The 21811-nt window shown below is 45.0% G+C and overlaps 1 protein-coding gene across 1 annotated transcript in view; it reads right to left on the reverse strand.

Annotated features, from left to right (window-relative positions):
• Positions 1 to 21811, reverse strand: part of FAH (fumarylacetoacetate hydrolase) — a 150557-nt gene that overhangs the window by 52364 nt on the left and 76382 nt on the right. The window contains exons 6-7 of the mRNA XM_086957886.1: positions 18553 to 18650; positions 15045 to 15097 (exon numbers count right to left, since the gene is read on the reverse strand). Coding sequence (XP_086814012.1) covers positions 15045 to 15097; positions 18553 to 18650 — 151 coding nt within the window. The remainder of the gene's footprint in view (positions 1 to 15044; positions 15098 to 18552; positions 18651 to 21811) is intronic.

Below are 21811 nucleotides of genomic sequence, written 5' to 3' on the forward strand. Positions count from 1 at the left end.
TCATCAGCACCACAGAATAGGCAGCTCCCTCCACCGATGCCACGGTTGGAGGAGAGATCAAACCAGGGTTAGGGGAGTCGTCCAAACCACTGGCATCCCCCAAGTCACCTGTCCAGTCCGGGTCATACTGGCACTCGCGAGCCAGAGGGTCCTCGGACCCCTCCCAACCTTCACCGTACTCCTCATCCTCTCCGTATTCGGAGTCAATGATGAAGACCGGCTCCTCGGGGCCCATGGGCCCCATCGGCGCCGGGACCGGCGTCGTGCGACGCCCGTCCGGCGCCGCGTCCGGCGTCGGAGAAGGTAAGGGGACGGCGCCGCCCGGAGCCGGCGACGGAACCCCACCGCCGGCCGGAACCGGCAGTGGAGAACCGGCGCCGCGCGGGGGCGGCGTCGGGGGTAACCCCGATGGCAACGGCGCCGGGGAGGCCGGAAGACCAGCCGGCGCCGATCCCGAAGGCCCCTGCGGCGCCGGGGTCGGAGCCGTCGGCGGCGCCGGGGCCGGAGCACCCGACGGCGCCGAGGCAGGGACACCCGAACCGCTAGGGCCCCCAGACGGTAGCACTGGGCCCGAAGGCGCCGTAGGCCCCGTCGGAGAAGCGAGCGCCCTCATGGCCATGAGGAACGCCTCGATCTCCTCAGGCGTCGCGCCATGCCCAGGGACCGGAGGGTATGAGGCAGGCCGCGCCGGCGACTCTCGCGGAGCCGCGGGGTTGGGGTCACCCGAGCCCCCGGCCGCATCGCGCGAGCGTCGGGGGGAGTCGGGGGTACGATGACGACGCCCCGACTTCTTGTGCTTCTTACCTGATGAGCCTGACGAGTGGTGTCGACTTCCGGAGCGCCCGGCGCGGCTCCGCGACCGCTCCCTCGAACGCTCTCTCGACCTCCGGCCGGACCGGGACCGCTCCCGGTCCCGACGTGGGGCCGACACCCGGAGCTCCAGCAGCTTGCGGGACCGCTCCCGCCTAGCCTTGTTGGTAAGGGCCCGGCAGTCGACGCAGGAGTCCACGTCGTGGTCAGGGCCCAGACACCGGAGGCAGAGGCGGTGATGGTCTGTGACCGACATCGTGCGCTCACAGTCATCGCAATTCTTAAACCCAGGCATCCTATCAGGCACCGTAGAGGAAAAAACAATCGAAAAACTTGGTCAAAGACCGGAGTACTGCTCTTCAGATCTGCGTCCACTGGCGCGGAAAAAAGAAGAACTGACGTCAGCGCGCGGAGGCGGCGTCTATGTACTCCAGCGACGTCATCACGGCGCACGACGCCGACGACGGACGCGGAGCCGCAGGGGACGCCTGCAGACGACGCCTACCGACGCGCAGGGGTACTGCTACGCAAAAGTTTCCGGATCCAGACTGACGCCTGGGGATATTCTAAGGTAAGGAATCTAACACTAACGTGTTTCTTTCAGATAATGAACTTCAATCTCAAATCCAGCTAGTGAATGAACCTCAATCTCAAATCCAGCTAGTCAATGAACCTCAATCTCAAATCCAGCTAGTCAATGAACCTCAATCTCAAATCCAGCTAGTCAATGAACCTCAATCTCAAATCCAGCTAGTCAATGAACCTCAATCTCAAATCCAGCTAGTAAATGAACTTCAATCTCAAATCCAGCTAGTGAATGAACCTCAATCTCAAATCCGTGAAGAGAAGTTCTTTTCAATATAATAGCACCTTTTTTCCATTGTTGAATATTTTCATAATAAACCATTATTAAACCTCTCTAGTCTTCCACGTATTCATTGTGTTAAACATTGCTTATTGTTTAAAAATAATAACCGTAAAATCAAGATATCTATCAAACTTTTTTCATTATTTAAGAACAATGAAAGCAATTCAAGCCGTGCAAAAATAAACACCAATACATTTGAGCAAGAAAAATTATTTTAATGTTTAACCTGCTTAATAAATTATGCATGCCTATTTGAATCAGAAACCTAAATAAACAAACTTGTATAACTCAAAAGGGGATACCTAAAACAACATATATGCAGCTGCTTTGAACATGGTGCAGGCTCTCAATGTGAGCTACGATTGTAGCGTCAGTAAGGAAGATGGTGGTATGGCGCAGATGGTGGTAAGAGGGGTGGTATTTTTTGTCTGTGCACAGGACAGCATAAGCGGAGGGTGGTGTAGGTGGGTGGGTGGCAGAAAGTCGAGTTTATTTCAAATGGGGGGAATCTCAAGAGTGGTGGGGGTAGGTGGTAGGAGGGCAGTTTTTTATTAACTTTATTTTTCTATGTTACGTATGGCTCCTCTATTATACTCTGCATACTATTATTACTCTGCCCCTGCGTACATGTTGGAAACAGGGGCAGATGGTTTGAGAAGGCCATATACATAGCCGGGTAAAATGTGATTAATGGAGATGTGTTTCACCTTGGGGTTCTGAGTGACAACTCAAACTTAACTCTGGTCATATATTTGTGGTCATTCAGAGCCCCTCAGTGAAAACAGTCAGTTACCCATCTGTAATCTATACTACTATTATTAAGAGAGAACTTGCACCTTTTGGCCAGGTAAACTCGGGAACCACAGCGCCAATCTACACACCCGATTCATCTATGAAAAGGTCAGGGTGTGTAGATGGACATATGCTATATAAATAAAAATAAAAAAGTAAATTAAAAAAAATTAAGTTTGTAAACAAAGTAGTCCCCTCAAAGTAGCGCCCGCCGGGACCTAGCGCTGGCCGGGACCTAGCGCTGGCCGCTACGCGACGTGCGTGATGACGAAGGAGGAGGGCGGTGCAGTGAGGAGCGGCTGTGCAGTGAGGAGCGGCAGCACAGGTAAGGAAAGGGAAAGTGAGACTGTGTGATGCAGGGGGAGGCAAGAAGGAGGCAGCAGTAAATGAAAATGTCGGAGCGCGAGTGAGTCGGGGCAGGAGGGGGGCACGAGTGAGTCGGGGCGGGAGCGGGGCGCGAGTGAGTCGGGGCGGGAGCGGGGCGCGAGTGAGTCGGGGCGGGAGCGAGGCGGGAGTGAGTCGGGCGGGAGGGGGTGTACTGCCCCCAGCCCCTTTCTGCCCCAGGCAACGCTGGGGCGGGCTGCTAGTTCTATATACAATAGGCACTCTTTCTGCATTTCTGCTTAAACAAAATAGATCAGCTGTCTATTTTAGACAGAAAAGAGGAACTGACCGGTAGTGTCAGAGGCGCACCTGAAGACTACAAATAGAAGTTTGTTTTTTTGTTTCAGAAGAACAACATTAACATCACATAATTGCCAATGAAATGTGTATGGCTTGTCCCATATTTACTGTCCAACCCTCTACGCTTCATCCCCGCGTTCCTACCACCAGGAACAAGATGGGAGGCAGGAGCAGATGTCCGCTCTTATTCCTACACATTTCAACCATGACCTGTGCAGAACTGCATTAGAGAGGCCAGCATTTTGTTAGACAACGTTTTTTTCTTGTTACCTTCAGGTAATTTTTGATATTCATGAAAAATTCACAATGGTAATGAAGTTATACATGAGTGGGATTTTGTAAATTGGGTTTTAAATGATAATACCCCCAAATTAACTGTTTGGTAGACGTGCAACATTTGGCACACATTTCCCTAGTGAGCAATAATTCACTGTTGAGGAAAAGATACATTAAAAATTCACTCGTATTCATCTCTTGGGGCACGGCCTGTCTGCTTAACATGGCAAAAGCACCAAAGAGAGCTCCGGTGTCAGCCAAGCTAGCTATGGCCTTTTGATATAGTCTGTGGGCCTGGCGGACATCAGGTCAGGGACCCCTGCTACAAATATTGTCCCACTATGGATCCAGCATGTGCTCCGAAGAGTGCTCTCGGCTGCTTTGTGTTCTCTGGAAACGATCTGAAACGGTGGCCATGGGCCGGGTAGAAGCCTGAGTGATGTTGTCCAGGGAATTGTCTGAACTGGGGTGGAGGAGTGAGCTTAAGAATGATGATGGATTAAACACAGATCAGTTGACTGGGGGTGAGTGCTTGCAATGTTAACCACTCCATCCAACATCCCCTTTGGATTTGACCAGGGCCTCCCACCAGCACTCTCGGACACCTAGGCAGAGCAAACATCAGAGCCAGCGCCCGTAAGACAGACCCACTTGCATATGGTTGGTGCCCTGAGACAGCCCTGGTTCAGACACCTCAGAGGATCAATGGAGAGCGGGTTGAACACCTCAGCATCTACCTGAGGTGGCAACAAAAGTCCTGTGGGGTGGCAGCCTGGGCCCTCTGGCTGCATCAAAGACATGAGTGAGGCAGCTAACTACAGAGCTTGCATGCAGTGAAGAAGTTCCCGAGCGCAATGTGCGTTCCGTGGAGGCTTTGCTGTGGGCACCTTGTCCAGAGGGACTTCGGAGCTGGGTGTCGAACCTGGCAAGTCCTTAAGATGGGGAATTCCAAGAGGGCGGCGACCCAGGACTCTCTCCCTGAACTCTTGGAACCTGATCAGGTTTGTGACATTAGCCCTGCGTTACAAGGGCTCCTTAAAGATCGGGCCCATCGACTGGTGCCTGCTCCAGAACAGGCCACCAACATTCCCAGGATCTTCACTTGAAGCCCACACATTTCCCTTGAGTGGGCAGCGGGCTCCTGATCTTCGGCTCCAGATTGGTATAGGGGGCATTTGAGCCTCATGGTGACCACGCCCAAATGGATGTCCTGAGTGCTGGGGGCCTGGAGACCAGATTCTTGAGTACTGCTTTGGGCTGGTGTCCCCCTGACCCCTGCAATTGCTTAACAGACTCCTTGACATAGATCTAAATGAGGACAGGCTACCAGTGCCATCTTGGGCGAGTAGCTGAGCTTTAAAACTGCGGCGTCTGGGCTCCACTGACCCCCAGAAGAGAAGACCTGAACACCAAAGCACAGCCATACAGTGGAGAGCTGTTAACAACCTTCTGGCCTACCCTACAAGAAGGAAGCACATTAACTAAATGGTAGCTCCTTGAATACTATGCCCAACACCACAACTGCAATCTACTAGCATGCTGGACCCTCACTCGAATATCAGAGGGCCCTGCAGTTAAGCACTGTGACAGTTCTGAGACGCAGGTTGAGGGGATGGGTGGGCACCTGGGTCCCTCCCCTTCCCCATCTGGAACTGTCGGGGAGATCAGTTCCACCACCTGTGCCACTGGCCTAGCACCCCTCAAAAGATTGCTCTTACCACATGGCAGTTGGCATCAAACGTTGGCTGCCTCTACTGGGGTCTGCATTCACCCGACGCTGCTCTTGAAGTGGTCCAATCACCTGCCTCCTCTCCCAGACTGAGCAGCGGTGAGTTCCCAGCTGACTACACCTGCATGACTTCTGGCTTGACCCTGGGTGGAGGTTTATGATTAGGTCACATTTTTCCTTCAGCTGCCACAGCTCGATTATTCTTCCCCTGGTGTATTTAGAGACAACATCCCCTCTCAATCAACAAGGGTCCCTTCAACAATCACCAGTTGCTTGTGTCCCCAGTGCATCCCACCAGTTGGAGAGAGCTGCAACTAGCTATATGGTCATCGGTGAATGGGTGCATCACACTACAATGGGCAGGCCCAGAGCAATACAAAATCTACAGTAGCCTCTGAGACTGAAGGTTCGGACCGCAAAGGCATCATCATGCCAGTGAATGGACACAGATCCTCCAGAACAACGGACTTGGCAGAGACAGCTCAAACAAAATTGGATAGAGTTTTAGAGGCCATTGTGGAAACCAGAACAACACTGGAAGGAAAAGTTCATGGCAAAGATGATCAATAAAAATTCTCGGATAGGGTTCACCACACAGAGTTGATGCTCCAAGAGCTCCAACTCCAGACATTGGACTTACGAAAACAAATCCAAGAGTTCACACACCGTGTAAGCTTCCTAGAAGGCCGAGCCGAGGACGCTAAGGGCAGGGCCAGGAGTAACAATGTGTGCATCCTTGGCATGACAGAAGGGACAGGAAGAAAAAAAACGCAAACACTGCTTGAGTCCTGGTGGTGTGAAACAGTAGAGTTTGGCAGCTATCAGTTTGATTCTCAGTTGAAAGAGCACATTAGCTCCTGGCAAAACCACCCTCTCGGGGCTCCTCTAAGATCCGTGGTGGCCAATATCCCCCCACTTGCAGGGAGCAAGATGAAATACTAAGAAGCACCAGACAAGGAGAACACTCAGCGGTCCACTTAAAAAAGTGATGATCTTCCACAATGGTCTTTGAGTGATGTTTAGCACCCCAAATACTCACTAATGAAAGAATACTCTTATTTGTCACCAGTTTATTCTGTGCAAGTTCGACTTGATCAAATAATTAGCCCCCCAACCCTATTACCGGATATCAGTTTGGCTGAGTATCTAGGCCAGACCATCTCTGACCACAATCTAAAGTTGATATACATTTCATGAGGGAGGGGCTATCGCTCATTTCTACATGTTAACTTCATCAGGACACCTTGAATGTTCCGGCATGTCATTCAGAGAACACTTAGGGCACTGCTTTGTGGAGAACGAAGGGTCAAATCATTGCCACCTAACAGAATGGGAGGCCTTTAAAGCAGTAAAGCAAGACCCCTGCATCAGCACATTAGTTGAAATTAGGAGGCAAAAAGACTATCAACTACTGGAGCTAGATGTGAGTATTCGGGATCTTGACAGTAGAGTGGTCACAGACAAATCATAGACCGATTTCCTACACCACACCAAGAAAAACAAAGCCACTCTTGCCGAGAGACAATGCTATCTATATGTTGCAGCATATACAGTCAGTCGACACATAGAAGGGGATATATACATAAGAATTTGAGCTTGGCTAATTAGCTCCCATAAAAGAAGTATGCCCCTGACTAGTATAAAAGTAAGACATTGCTTGGCAGTTCGGGCTGGACTGTTCCCATGAGGCACAGGGTCAAGGCTGATTTGCATATGGCCATGTCTGAACTGGGGTGGTGTGGAGTGCAAAAAAAACGATGGATTTAGGCCCAGATCTCTGTACTGGGGTGAATGTAGGACATTGTTCTGCCTTCTGTCAATCAACTGTTGTTTTTGCATTTGTCACCCCGAGTGGGACGGGTATGCTCATACGTGAGTTCCGTGCTCTCCACACCACTGGAGTAAAGCTATTCTGGCTGATGACTGCTGATAGCCAGAAACTGGCCCTAGGATGCTTGATTCCGGTCCAGGGAAGACATTGCTTGGCAGTACGGGCTGGACTGTTCCCATGAGGCACAGGGACAAGGCCGATTTGCATATGGCCATGTCTGAACTGGGGTGGTGTGGAGTGCAAAAAAACGATGGATTTAGGCCCAGATCTCTGTACTGGGATGAATGTATGACATTCTGTCCATCAACTGTTTTTGCATAGTATCATATACCAGCATGGGTTTGTTAATCACAGGAGCCAATTCATAGACTATTACGAACTACTACATGATCATCACAATAATTTGGACGCTGACATTAATAACTTACTAACGGATATTTAGCTTCCTCAGCTCATACAACAAGGTGATGACACGCGGGGCAACCAATTTCTTTACAAGAAGACACCATAAGAAGACACCATCTCGCTAATCAGACATGATAAGATTTGAGGTGCAGACTGCATTTGCGGATCAACTGACCCCTGTGTTAACTGCAATATAAAACAAAGCTTCTGAAAGGGAAAACCTTCCAGACGGCACTGGAGGCCTTGGTCACAGCCATTCTAAAACCCAGCAACCCTCCCAAAGACCTATTGGCGTACAGGCCCATTTCTATACTGAATGAGGATTATAAAATACTCTGGAAAATACTAGCTAGTAGGTTGCTACCTCACATGCCTCACCTTATACATGAAGACTCTGGTACATAGTATATGGCAGAACATACAATGGCTGTTCAAAAGATTATGGCAGTGGTTCCTGGGGCATGGCTCAGAACGGCACTATTAACGGTTGACATAGAAAAAGCATGTGATTTCCTGAACTGGTGATACTTACACAAGAATCCAGCTTGCTTTGGTCTTGGATGAGCCTTTCATAGATGGATCAGGGTCCTTTACACCCTGCCTGTCACACCAATGTGAATGGGACGGATGATCTCAGAGCAACATTGGGTCTGCCAAGGTACGAGATAGTGCAGCACCATCTCTTTAACTTTTAGCTATTGAACCATTTTTGTGCAGTTCCAAAAGGTTGAGAGGGATTGGGTGATCCCAAACGCAGAGTGGTTTGATATAATTTATCTTTATTAAGATGATCTGTTGATGTGTACTGGGGATGCAAAGCACACCGTGGTTCAATTATTTGAGAACTTGACACCTTTGTCCGGGCTGAAGGTGAACTAGGATAAATTTAGCCTGTAGTCAATGAAACCCAAACCCGCCTTGACAGGGTCTTGCGGAGACCCTCTCCAGGGGGGAGACCACCATGTTTACATATTTAGGAGTACAAGTCAATCATAACCAAACTGACACCCCAGAATATGAGCATACAGTATGGTTGCTTCTGCTACAGGTGACTTTTGGAGGTCCCTTCCAATTACAACAGCTAGCTGAATAGCCCTTTCCAAGATGATAATGTTACCTCACTTACATGGTTATAACACAAACTTGCTGATAACTGTCCCTAAACAAAATTTCAAAGAATTGGACAGTCTAATGTTGGACAAAATATGGAATGGATGTTGCCACCGGTGGCCTTTGGACACTTTGAAAAGGAAGGTGAGTCAAGGGAGACTGGGGGTTCCGATTTCGAATTGCACTATCTAGCAGCCCTGACCCAATGGCTAACTCACTGGCATGCAAGACAATACACTTCCGAGTTTAACACCAACAGCCAGGAGACGGGAACAACAAAGCTAGCACAATGGGTTTTGTGTCCATCTAGGTAGCACAACCCCACATCTTGCCTTTAGTGAGTAGCACAACACGGTTACTGGCGAGCATTGCGAAGCACGCATGGTACCACGCCATATGTACCTGCCGTTGTGCTGGACTTGTTGCTTGCCTACATTGGACTTGGTGTTCGTAGTAATAGTGTGGAAGGATGGGAAAAAGTTTACACGCTATTGGAGGAGACTTTTTTTTAAACGGGGCAGGATGATAGTGGATATTTTAGCCTGAACTAGCGTCCGCCTTGCTGGCTCACCACATTGAGTCTTTTAATAAGCAAAAGTAAGGGATGCTTCATGTGTCGAATATAAAACGTACAAAAATATGTAAATTGCTGCATGGACGTCCCAGATTTCCCACTACAAGGGCAGGGACTAGAGTCAAGATCCTTCTGGAAGCCCAGTGGGAATTACAGTAAATATTTAAGTGTGCCACCCGTGAAGCAGAACAATTAGCTGCGTTCCAATTTCCCATAGCTCTATTAAGGTATCTGGTTGGTGGTGTTTCTACAACCATATTTGTATAGGCTGCCACACTCGTTATATTAATAATCGGATCAGGACCCGAAAAATCATGTTGAAAGCAGATCCTACAAAATCTTGATTGTACGCTAGCCAGCCATAGGATTGGTAGGCCCATTTCACATTTGAGGAAGTCCATAATGATGTCCATGGTCAAAATGGCATACTTGTTTTTCCATACTGTTAGCCATAATAAGGCAGGGAAGTCTCGAATATAATTCCTATGTATAGGACGCCCATTTGTTAGTGGCAGATTAAGTGGGAGGACAATATACAAACCGCCAGGACCTTTTGGCAAAACCTATTTCTTCAGACTGAATGACATTACTTTTAGAGGTACCCCACATCCCAGGTCTGCATGTGGCAATCGGGATACACAGTTTTATAAATTTGCTGCAAGGCAATAAGAGCTCCCCCTCCAGATAGTTCAGGTAAACTAAACCGAGATCCAATAGCCCTAGACAAATTCATTCTACACCGAGTGATATGTGGTACCCACGATCCTTTTGCGGCATAGGTAACCGCCATATATGCAAAAATATTGGGCGTATTTTAAACTGTTGGAACCAACAGAGAGAGTTGCCAACTCAAGTATCTTAGGACCACACGCCATAATATAGGATTTAGTAAAAGCAGTACAAGCAGAGCTTTTGGCGTTCATGCCATCAGCATAGTGTTGTCCGCATATATGAGCCAGAGGAGTGCTAAACCTTTACCTAGTGGAACATCTGGAGTAACAGAAGTTAAAAAAGGGTGGATCTCCTGAATATATAAAATTAATAAAAGAGGAGCTAATACACACCCTTGCCTCACTCAGCACTGAACAGCTACATCATCTGATACATCTCCATGGGTGCCAATTCGAATTCTCACTTTCATATCCCTGTGCAAATAAGCTAAACAGTGCACCAGTGCCTCATCCATCCCCCAGGGAAGGAGATTTGCCCATAGCTTTGAGCGGTTGGCGCAATAGAACTCTGAAGTCAGGTCCATAAAGGCTAAATTAAGAGGAGATTGTTTGACTACAGTATATTTTCCAGAGACCAAACTCAGGTTCAGACATTGTTCAACTGTCCCAACCCGGTTCCTAAACCCGTTCTGACAAGGATGTAAAAGAGACTCGTCCTGTACCCACTCCTTAATTCTAATACACAGGACCTTTCGTAAAATGTTAACTTGTGTCAATTAGGGATAAAAGGTTTTTAACAGTCTAGCTGGGAACAGTCACCCTTCTTGAAAATTGGAACTATAATAGAAGTTGTCCATGATTTTTTGGCAATTGAGATTTAACAAGGTTATTAGAAACATTCACTAGTAATGGGGCCCAGCAATCAGGGTTGCACTGTTGAAGGTCAATTAGAAAACCATCTGGGCCGGGGCCTTATCACTAATGCCCTGGTTTATAGCATCTTCTAACTTACTCAGAGTTACCACAATACATGTGCAGCTATTTGGAACCATGGGGGGGAGGGGATACAATCTGGGCAGTTAAAACTGCATACATTTTGTAAAATTAACCTCCTATGTCTCGCTGGGAATCTGACAACTGATTGCAGACACAATTTGTTTCCTTCATCTCATATCTGATACTGCAGACAAAATTAGTTTTCTATTCCTCTTATTTGCCGCTGATACAAAAGTTTCCCACTTTTGGGCTAACACCTCCCTCCTCCCTCCTCCGCCTAGTAGGGACCACGTTGGTGGCTTCCCTACGAAGAAAATTTAAGGAGGAGTCCCTAGGTTTCGCCATGAGGGCCTAACGTAATACTTAGCCAAAGTACAATCATAGTTAAGCCACATGGGTTCACTGTTTGCGGGCCGGCATGGTTTTAATAAGGATTTCCCTAGGTTGGTGTAGAGATTATTCTAGATCATCTATGTCATCTTCCACTAAACAAACCTCAATTAATTCCATATTCTCCTTGATCACTTTAATGAAAATGTTGACTGGCTTAAGAACCATCCATACCAATCTTAGACAGTCTGTAGATGGCTCAAGATTACCAGCTTCACAGTCCACTCTACATTGCGGCTTTGATGACATTAAAATTCTACCTCAATAGCGTTCTGATCCCCACAATTTGAGGAAACTACTTTCCCATACACCAGAGGCTCTATCAAATTAGTCGATATAAGAAAGTAAGCAATTATAGAGGAACAGCAACTTCCCCAATAAGTGGGTATCAATAGGTCATTACAACCTACCATGTCTATTAGATTATTCAAATCATGGGAGCCAAATATGACATCAACTCTAACCCTCTAGTATCAGGTCTCACCAAGGGGTTTCCCAGATTATTTGTCACTACTCTTTTGATGGTCCTAGAGGGGTTTATTCGGGGGAATAAGCCTTACATTAAAATCACCTGCCAAGCAAAGGCAACCAGAGAACCCTTTTATTTACAACATTGCTAAACAGCAAAGTCCTATAATCAAACAGAATTGGAATTTTAGTATTAGGAATATTAATAAAATTGTTATTATAGTCATTGATTAAATACAGAGGCAAACCTCTCTTACATTTCACAATCTGAAATCTAATATTAGAAGTCTCCACTGACCTAGCACAGCCCCCAGAAGATAAATTCACCCAGGTGGCTAAGCCCTTTGACTCACGACCAGACCAGGAGGCAGTTGCAGAAATACTAAAACACTAAAATCCATGAATTATCAGATTCTGAGTTGCCCAAGTTTCTTGAAGCATAATATCATAATGCCTTATAAAAGTTTGCCATTCTGATAGCAATATCTTTGATTGTAGTCCTGCCACATTCCAACTTAATATCTTCAACACTGCGCCACACGGACCCTTGGCATTGCCGAAAAATAGGGGGAATATCAATTTTGGGCACTATTACTGTCGGAGTGGCCATTGTTTACTCCCTGGTAACGGATCTGGGCTGCAGCCAGTCTATCCCATCAAGCACACTTAGGGCGGATAACTTGTTCTGATACTGGTACACCAATGAAAAGCCAGGGCAATGTCGGACAAGCAGGCCATGGGTGAAACTCATAAAAATAGCCCAAATAGAGTGAGCAAATTCTGGTGCGGTTACAGTCTCTAGCCTCTTGTGACCTCAGTATATTTTTTACGCAGGATGGTTTTCGTAAATGTACCATGATACAGTCCCCATCAATGTCCTTGCTTGAACAGTCTACACATCCAACTCTCCGCATCATTATCATTTTATTCATCCCCTTTGGGTTGAAATGTTTGTGCTTGGCCGGCCAATCACCAGTTTTATTCCATTTGCCCGCACCTAAGAGGGGGAACTCCTGCCAACATTGAAACATGCGGTAGGCTACTGGGGGGCAGATTCACTGTCTCTTTATTAGGGATAGGGGCAGACGTCAGTTGGATCTTGGTTGAATACTCTGTTCTCAGATGGTGTAAGATTCGGTCAGTCTATATAGTCAGATTCTCTGCCCCTTTATGACAGGCAGTATTCTTTGTTTGCAACAATGACGAACTCTTATTTGCAACCGCAGTTAGCTAACTAGGTATATATATCATACGGTTCTCAATGCGATCAATGCACTCTATAATTAGCGTCAATTTCTCCTGTAAAATGGCACATAATTAAATATATAGGGTATCGAAGTGAAAAGAGTCAGAGTTGCTGACTATGACGTCTGGGTTGACTGTAATCGATTCTGTCCTTGAAGTCAAGAGGTGAGCTGTCCTTGATGCAGGGTGTTCTGTTCAGTTGTTGCCATTTTAGACTTTCCTAGTCTTGACAACAGACCCCAGCTGTGACAAAGTGTTAGAATGGCTTTGGGGCTCTTGATCCAAACCTTCATTGCCATTTACAGTATCATGAATGCTATCTGCAGTATGCGTTTGTGCCACGGTTCCAGGATCAGGAGGTGCTGTTTGCTGGCATTAGTAAGGGAACAATCACCAAGTTCAGTTAACGTGGGAAAATACTCCAATGATAGCTTCCGCTCAGTGAGTGTAATCTCATTTGTGATGGACAGTGTGCTTGAAAGAGCTGTGGGGATACAGTTGTGAATACAATGGCCTTTGGCCCAGAACCAATTCCAACAGCTTTACGTTTGCCCATATCCAATAAATGCAATGCTCACCTTCTGCAGAACCTCTATGGGTTGCTGCTCCTCCAGGGGCTACACAGAAAAGAGGCAGGCCAAAGAAAGTGGGCTGCACGGCCTTTTCCAGCTGTGGAAGGGCACAGACAGGCCTACTCTAGGCCCATGCGCATCCAGTGCTACGCTTATATCGTGTCTACGCTTGGAGCCCATATTGCCGCCAGACTGGGGGAGTTAATCCAACTCCAGAAAGGGGTTTGCAGAGTCAGTAGAGTGGCAGGGAACCACCAAAAGCAATCCACGCTGCGGGACCTCCAAAGCACTTCTAGCGCGTCTCAACCTGGGCTTCCTTCGCCTTGCCGCCAAACAGTCTGGGAGACTTAGTCCCACCCCAGAAAGGGGTTTGCAGAGTCAGTAGTGTGAGCATGGGAACTGCAAAAGCAACCCCTGAGACTTACAGCTCATAATGGGCTTTAGACTCCTCCAAAGTAACAAGCCGAAATCGAGATATAGTACTAAAAGGGGACGAAGATCGATCTTCCCCCAAACACATTAATGGTATCTAATCCTGGTAAGGCTTGTAAATTTTGGTGAATTTTAATTATTTAACTTTTTTTTCCTTAATCAGCTAGTTTAGTGCAAAAAATATGGGCATGCATTAATAGGGGAATTGACCACGTGTGGTTGTAGGAAGGTATTTATAAGTTTAAAATTCTCTCAAGGCTTATCAAAAAATGCATAGATTTTATCCCCAAAAAAGTACGTTGGGCTCCCTTAATTGCTGCGTGATATTTCTTCAACGTCACCTTGTAGGTGGCCTTAAAGCAGGAGGATGTGCTTGCGCCAAATTCTATCCAGTTTCTTGGATAGTTTCTTCTCCTCGGCTAATCTGACCGTGAACCACACTTTTTACAGAGCGAGCTTAACTACAGTTGACTGCACCCAGTGATTAACTACCTGAATATCAGTGCTCTTAACACCTACCCCAAAAGTAGAGGTAGAGAGAAGATTGGTCAGCTCACAGACCTTTATGCCAAGCCCGCACTAAGAACGCAGCTTCAACATGCTCCAAACTAATCTGATCTTACTAAACCAGAAGAATGGAATCAAGCAATGATGGGATCAGGAAACGAAATTAGATTTTCTACCACTAGCGGAACATATCAGAAAAGCAGATCACTTTCGTGCCCTGCAGTCTGCAAAGCGACAGTACTTCAAACAGAGATTCAGCGAACCCAGCAGATCCACTAGTGAGGTAGCCAAAAGCTTGCTGGAATTTAACATGTAAATGAAAATCTCACAAAAGGATGAAGTTAAGCACCCTTTTCCCAGAATTTTTAACCAGAATCAAGATGCAATCTGAAGAGATAGGCATGCACATTATTAATGACAAGCAGCGGATTCCAGGCAAATGTTTTCATAATCTGCAAGCAGTGCTACTAATTAAGAAACAGCAAGGAGCAAGCACTTTGTTCAGCACATCACTGTTAGGCATGTTTACACAGAAGTACACACAGGCAGGTCTGCATAGACATGCAAGGACAGATGCATGATCTCTGGTGAACAAAGAAGCACACACTAATCTCACAATCCAGATAGCTAGACGACACTATGCAAGATCAATTTTCTAAGTAGATAAAAATGTACAACACTCACCATCTCCAACTCTATGTCAAGCAGTTTGCAGTCTTCGAACACCGGGGGCTTGGCTAAAACAACAAACACAGCAAATCCAAGTAAGAATCCACAAAAGTATCCCCTTTAAACAGGACACTTAACTAGAAAAATACTTGAGAGTAGGCGAAAAGACAATTTCCAGAAGGGTAGATAAGGACAGTGGGTGGAAGGACATGTCTCACAACTCTGACTATGCAGCTCATATTTACTCTAATTTTTTAGTCAAAAGTGGCCTTTCAAAATAGTCTTAAATTCTAATAGAAATTATATACTGTTTCAGCATTTTAATGTCCAATTGCTCTCATCACTATTCTGGAAGAGTGAAGATTATAGAAGGGTCAAAGGTGAATCTACATGTGAAATAAGGATCTTATTAAGTGTTGAGTGATTATGGAAAGTTTTCAGAGACCAATGATTCACTAACTCCTCCAGAAATCAGGTGATTAAAGAGATAATATAACCCAGTGGCTGGATGAGATTAAGGGCGGTGGAGGTGTAATGGGAGGCCCAGCCTGAAGCAACAGTATTTTATTTTCTGGTCTCTCCATTGCACAAGTCATTGCCCTTCCTCCTTTTTGGTCATTGGGAGTCTGTATTCTAACTAGCAATGTCACTGTTGACTCCATCCTCTTTTTAAGCCATTGAACGCTCTTTATAAGGCATGGCAGAGCCTATCCTCTCATGACCAACTGAATTCTCCCTTCCTAAGCCATTGTTCAGGCTGTCCCCTCATTTAATGAATAGCTATAATGCAGACATGTCACTGTGTGTTACACAGGCTCAGTCCTGAGAGCCGAGCCAAAGTTGATGCTGAGCCAAGCCATGCCTTGGGAGTTTAGCTCCAAACCCAAACAGGATATTGATGCAGACAATTGCAATGCATTGTAGGACTCTTCCTGGGAGCTTGGCAAGGTGGGTCAAAACCTAATTGGGCCGTCCTCTGTAGCATCTACTTTCAGAGGAACAATTATGTTCAGAGTGTAGCCGTTTAAATTCGGATCATGTAAAGCTTTCCATTCAGTCCAATGTTTCGATTTAGAAAGTTGGCAGAGAAGAAGGCTACATGCCCAAAACAACAGCAATGGGCAAGTTTGCCTTTTTTAGATAGCAGCATTTTTAGATCATTCATGCTACCCAATTCAAATCACAGAACATTACTGTCACAAGAGTATAGAAACTATGGAGCTTTAGAACATGGATGCAAACCACTGAAATTCAAACTAACACGTTATTAATTCCTGATTATTGAATTGTGTTGACGAGCTTTGTTTTTGTAAGTTTCTTGAAGACTGTATTCGATAAACATGAACATTTTTTCATTAAGGTAAGGGTATAGTTTGAATTTTTGTCACAATTATAGGTCTTGCAAGGAAGATGGAGGGCTAAGACGGTAATCGCTTATTTCCTGTAGATACCAAAAGGTAAAACAATGTAGATCCTGCATTTTTCTGTATTTGAATATTAGATATTTTATATTTATTGGTTTATGAAGCGCCTGAATCACGAGCCAAGGGGTATCTCCGTGCTATGGAATTGATACAGCCGGCCACAGAAGAGGAACAAATTAGAACAGTGCAGTTTTGAGGAGCCTTCTGAACTGTAAGTGCTCTGGGCATTGTCACAGATGGATGCGAAGTTAGTTCCAATAAAAGGGGGCTAGGTGGAAGAAGACTTTACCACCTTATAACGTGGAACAAGGAGTAGAGATTTGGTCCCTGAGCGAAGGGACCTGGATGGCAGATAGTTGGTATATGTATTTGCCAGGTAGCTGGGGACTTAGCCATTCAGGGATTTGTGCACAATGCAACAGATGGATCTTGAATCTGATCCGCTGTTGCACAGGAAGCCAATGCAGTTGTTGCAAAAGAGGGAGGGAGGCAGTTTGGGGAGGTGGGGGGGGGGGAGCATTGGAGAACAGGCGAGCCGCTGTTTTTGGACTACTTGAAATCTATTCAATGAGGCTTCATTAGCTGAAATCAGCAGAGCACTGCAAGTCTAGGCGGTTCAGCACCAGTGCCTGGTTGAGGGTATTCAGAGTAGTCGGAGGAAGGAAGAAAAATACCCTACAGGGAAGACTTAACACATGGAAGCATGCACTGACGGTGGTTGCGGCGTGCTTCTTCATAATCAGTAGCTGATCCAGGCGGAGTCCCAGGTTTTTGACCACCAGTTTGGAGTCCGGAGCGGCGCCCAATCCCTCTAGCCACCACCCTGGGAACCACCTCATCGATGCATCTCCAAACAACATGATCTCGGTTTTCCCCGCATTAAGCTGGAGGAAGTTGTTCCTCATCCAGCTTTAGCAGTCATGCCCTCCGAAAAGGTAGATTGGGCGTTGGGATTGTTTTTGTCAAAGGAAAGTAGGAGCTGAGTATCATCAGCATATAATATTGGAACAAAGCCTAAATTCCTGAGTAATCCCGCTAAGGGAGCAACAAATTAAATATGTTTGAAGAGCTTCAGGGCAATAAAGCAATTTCACAATTTAGGCCTCTTCTGGTTGGGCTCTAGCCCAAACCACTTAATTACCAGCTCCAATGGAATCTAAACATACAACTGAGGAGCCATGTTCGGCTGATCGTGGAGAGAGGTCTTTCAATTTTGGAGCAATATGGTTTCGGGCTTGAAGCCGGTGGTGCCGACATAGTAAGGGTGTTTTTTTTTCCAGGTACATTATGTAGCACATTGTGGCCCCAGGGGCGGTCACTCTGGAGCCTTGTGGGCTATGGAAACTTAGGCAATTATACACAAATCTTTGGAACACCTCTAGGCAAGTCAAAAGAAGTTTTCCCTCTACATCTGAACAAACAATTTGGCAAGTCTAATCGACTCTAGTTTCAACATCGAAGCAAAAGATCAAATCTTCCAGCTCAACTTTAGAAATGACTGCAACTTGGTTCAAGACTTAACTTAGTTATACAAAATGACCTGCATTTCGCTCCGTCAGGTTATGGTGTTGAGAGAAACACCATGCAAACCTGGCAGAGAATTCTCTTCTTCCTTAGGGTGCTGCAATTTTCACTTCTATCACGGGTCTCCCCAAAAGTACCCATACTGAATCATGAGGCAAAACTTAAATGAAATTTACGGGGGGATGGGAGCACACTGCTTAACCTCCCAGCACAGTTCACCCCTTAGCATTATGGTAAATGCGGTTCACTTTAAACGCTTACTTGAGATAAAACACTAAATTAATCTGGGGTTGCTGAGAAAGCTGCCACAATCCTCTCAGCAAAAACTCAACTGATGAAGGATAATATCCAGAAACGCATGTCTAGAGAGTCACAGCACTAAGTGTTAACCTTAAAAGATGGGTTACTAAATTAACTCTGCAGGGCAACTGAATACATTAAATGGGGGACAGCGAGAAAGGTGAAATGAAAGGTGGTGTACACAATGCTTAATAGGTATCTGTCACAAGAAACATTAAACTAAGATAAGAATACAAGGCATGCTTACTAAGGTTTTAGAAATGTCCACAACTCACCATCATCGGGGCGCATCTGTCCCATAGGCCTTCGAATTGGTGTATCTGAAACAACCACGGAAGAGGCGCGACCATGGTACCCAACTGGTAAGTGTAGCCTGCAGAAATTATTAATTATTTACCTTATGGTCTTAGCAGAATATTAATCACTAGGAGTATTACAGGTGCGTCAACTACATGACAAAGATGATCTTGGAGTTTTAAATGCAACTAGTGGCCACAGGATTGGAGATATTTCTCATGTTCACGTCATACAGATGGGAGGCACTGAAGTGTAATGGTCCTATTAATTAAAGGTTAAAGGGGCATAATTATCTGGGTCTAGTGTACCACATGCAAACGGAGGCATTGTGGTCTGTGTCTTATGTATCCAAGAGTTAGAGCCAGAGTGAATTTTCATGCATTTCAAGCTAAAAAGGACAGCACACTCTGGCATCTTGTCTAAGGTTACTGAAGGCACCAAGCTATGGGGCACAGGCCTCCCCGGCTAATGGGGGAGACAGGATCTTGTGTCTCTCGGGTCAATAAAGGCATCATTGGTCTTTTGTGTATCACTGGTTCTGGGGCACCAGGCTCTCTTATGTATCAGGTATTGCTCATCAGGCACTAGAGCCTTGTGATGGCGAGCATCAGACTCAGGGTGTTTCGTGCATCACAGATAGGAAACCTTTTCTCCAGGTAACAGGGCAGTTAGTCAGTGATTTCCTTACAGTATCTGAGGTGGGTGGTGTCATCTGCTGCAGGTGCCTCAAATATTACTGTACTGGAACTGGATTAACAACTCCCTCCCCCTTTACACATGAACCTTCATAGGTAGGTCAAGCAGAACAGATTTACTTTAGGAGGAAGTAGCACATTTATAACATATATAACAAAGTAACCACCAACAATAAATATCGCTATCCAAAAAGCACACAAGCGTTACAAAAAAAAATAATTTTTTTGCAGGGATATAGCTCAAACAAAGTGTAGTACCGGGCATGTTCAAAATAACATCGAAGGCTATGAAAAATATTATTCTATGAAAAATATTATTCTATTGGATTGTCTTCGTTAATACTCAGGTCTTCGTGCACTCCTTACTATTCCTTGGTTTATAGATCCCAGTCAATAGAACAAAGTTTCCAGGCAGAATGCCACAATGCATCAGGTATTCTAGAAAATATCTTCTCTTAACCTTTGATTTTCAGTGACCCCTTGTGAAAGGGGATGGGGAGGAGTACAGGAAACTGAGAATCTATGCTGAATATGCTTTTTAGCGGCACTGTGCTCTTTTGTTTGTTCAATGGGAGGTATTGGATTAATAAATTTAGCCACAATAGCTTTGTACCTTACACACTGGCTGCAGACATGAAGGCCACATCCTTTGGGACCATACACATGCACATTGCTGACAATGAACACAACCTTTTTATAGGTATTAATGTAAAGAAAATTGGCTGCTGAACCACAGCCAATTCTAAGCTACTCCTCTACTGTGTCAATTTGCTGGGCTAATCTAACAAGCAACTGTTTGTCATTGGCAAATGAGAGAGATTACAAGCCAGAAAATCTTTTCAAGGCCTCAAAGCTCTGCATGCAATTTAAATATGACAGGAGACAATAAATGGGTTTGGGGAACATGACTGGAGACTTCAAACTGCTGATTGATTAGAAAGGCTAGGGATTCGCTATATAGTTTCTGCTCGATAGAAATGGGAACAAGTTGTGGGCAGAACTCCTCAGGCCAGCTACAGCAAGATAATAGACCATGATTTTATGGCCAACTGTGATGAATGGAGTCGAGAGATTCATTGAAACAACGGTAATCATACTTCCTGTATCCTAGGTCATTCTTAACTCATCCATAACAGTAAGCACCGTTGCTGTCCCAGGGCCTGGTAGAAGTCCCGAAATTGACTAATACAGTAGAGCATTGCCTTTTAGAAGTTTTTAAAGTAATTTCCCATAAATCTTTCAGTAATTTCAACTAAGGTTGGCAAAAGAGCAATAGGTCTATATTTTGTTACATTTGAAAGATCTACAATAATCTTTCGAGCAAGATTTTAACTATGCATCTCCTCTGTTTTAGGTGATCATAACTTGATTACATTTAGAAGTTAACTAACTTCAGTTTCAGAGATAAAAGGCGATAAGGGAATGTCAGTCTTGCTAACAGCAAGCTCAATTGCATTAAGAGCAAACTTGTCTGGAGTTTGCACTGCATGAATAGTTTATGAATAACAGTAATATTCACAGAGAATAACGCTAAAAGTTTGTCACATGCATCCTGCGAGAGTTTAACATTTGAAATAAGCCATACCATATTAGTAAAGTCCTTTACTGGTGTAAAAATTCCCCAGTCAAATTAGATCAATGAGAATATTAGCACTCAGAAAAATAGACTTTGCTACAATTAGACACACCATATTATTGAATCTCAAATTTTGATAACATGAGCTCTTTGGAGAATGATTCCTCCGCAACTTTCTTTTAGCCTAACGTGTCGAGTTTTTGACAACTATTTTCTATATTAAGCCTGGCATTACACTTGTAATTACAATTTCCTATTGTAATAAGTACAGGTGTGTGTGTGTAAAGTGAGTAGATGGTTGGTAAAATATTCCAGATAAGAATTTGACTCTTTACCTTTATCATTGAACCGCTGGTGATAAAAATAAGGAACAATGAAGCAATAATACCCCCTATTACCGGAATGTCAAAGTTAAAATTGTTTGCCAACGATATTGTTCTGTATTTACCTTCTGAAAAAGAAAATATTTTACATCTCATGAAAGAGCTTAAGGAATACGAGAAGATTGGGGGATATAAGATCAATGAGAAAAAAACGGAAGTTCTTATTTTAAATTCTAATTTAGATTTTCTTCCACCACATCTTCAGTCTCAAGCAGAAAAACGGGATCCAATAAGATATCTAGGAATTTATGTGACTAGAGACTATCAAGATCTTTTTGGGTTGAATTATATTAAGATGAAGAACATGCTGGAACAATGGGATTCATTGCCCCTGACTTTGATTGGTAGAGTTGCTTTGATAAAGATGAACATACTCCCTTTGGTTTTATTTCTTTTTAGTAATATTCCAATAAAAGTCAATATGGCCTTTTTAATGAACTCGAATCTATGATGAGTAGATTTATCTGGAATAAAAAAGCCTCAAGAGTTAAGCTCTCGGTGGTACAACTTTCTGTAAATCAAGGTGGGCTGGCTCTCCCCCATTTTAAAACATACTACGAAGCAGCCCTGTTCGATATAGTGG

This window comes from Lissotriton vulgaris, chromosome 2_1, assembly GCF_964263255.1.
Source record: "Lissotriton vulgaris chromosome 2_1, aLisVul1.2, whole genome shotgun sequence".
In the NCBI taxonomy this organism is placed as follows: Eukaryota; Metazoa; Chordata; class Amphibia; order Caudata; family Salamandridae; genus Lissotriton; species Lissotriton vulgaris.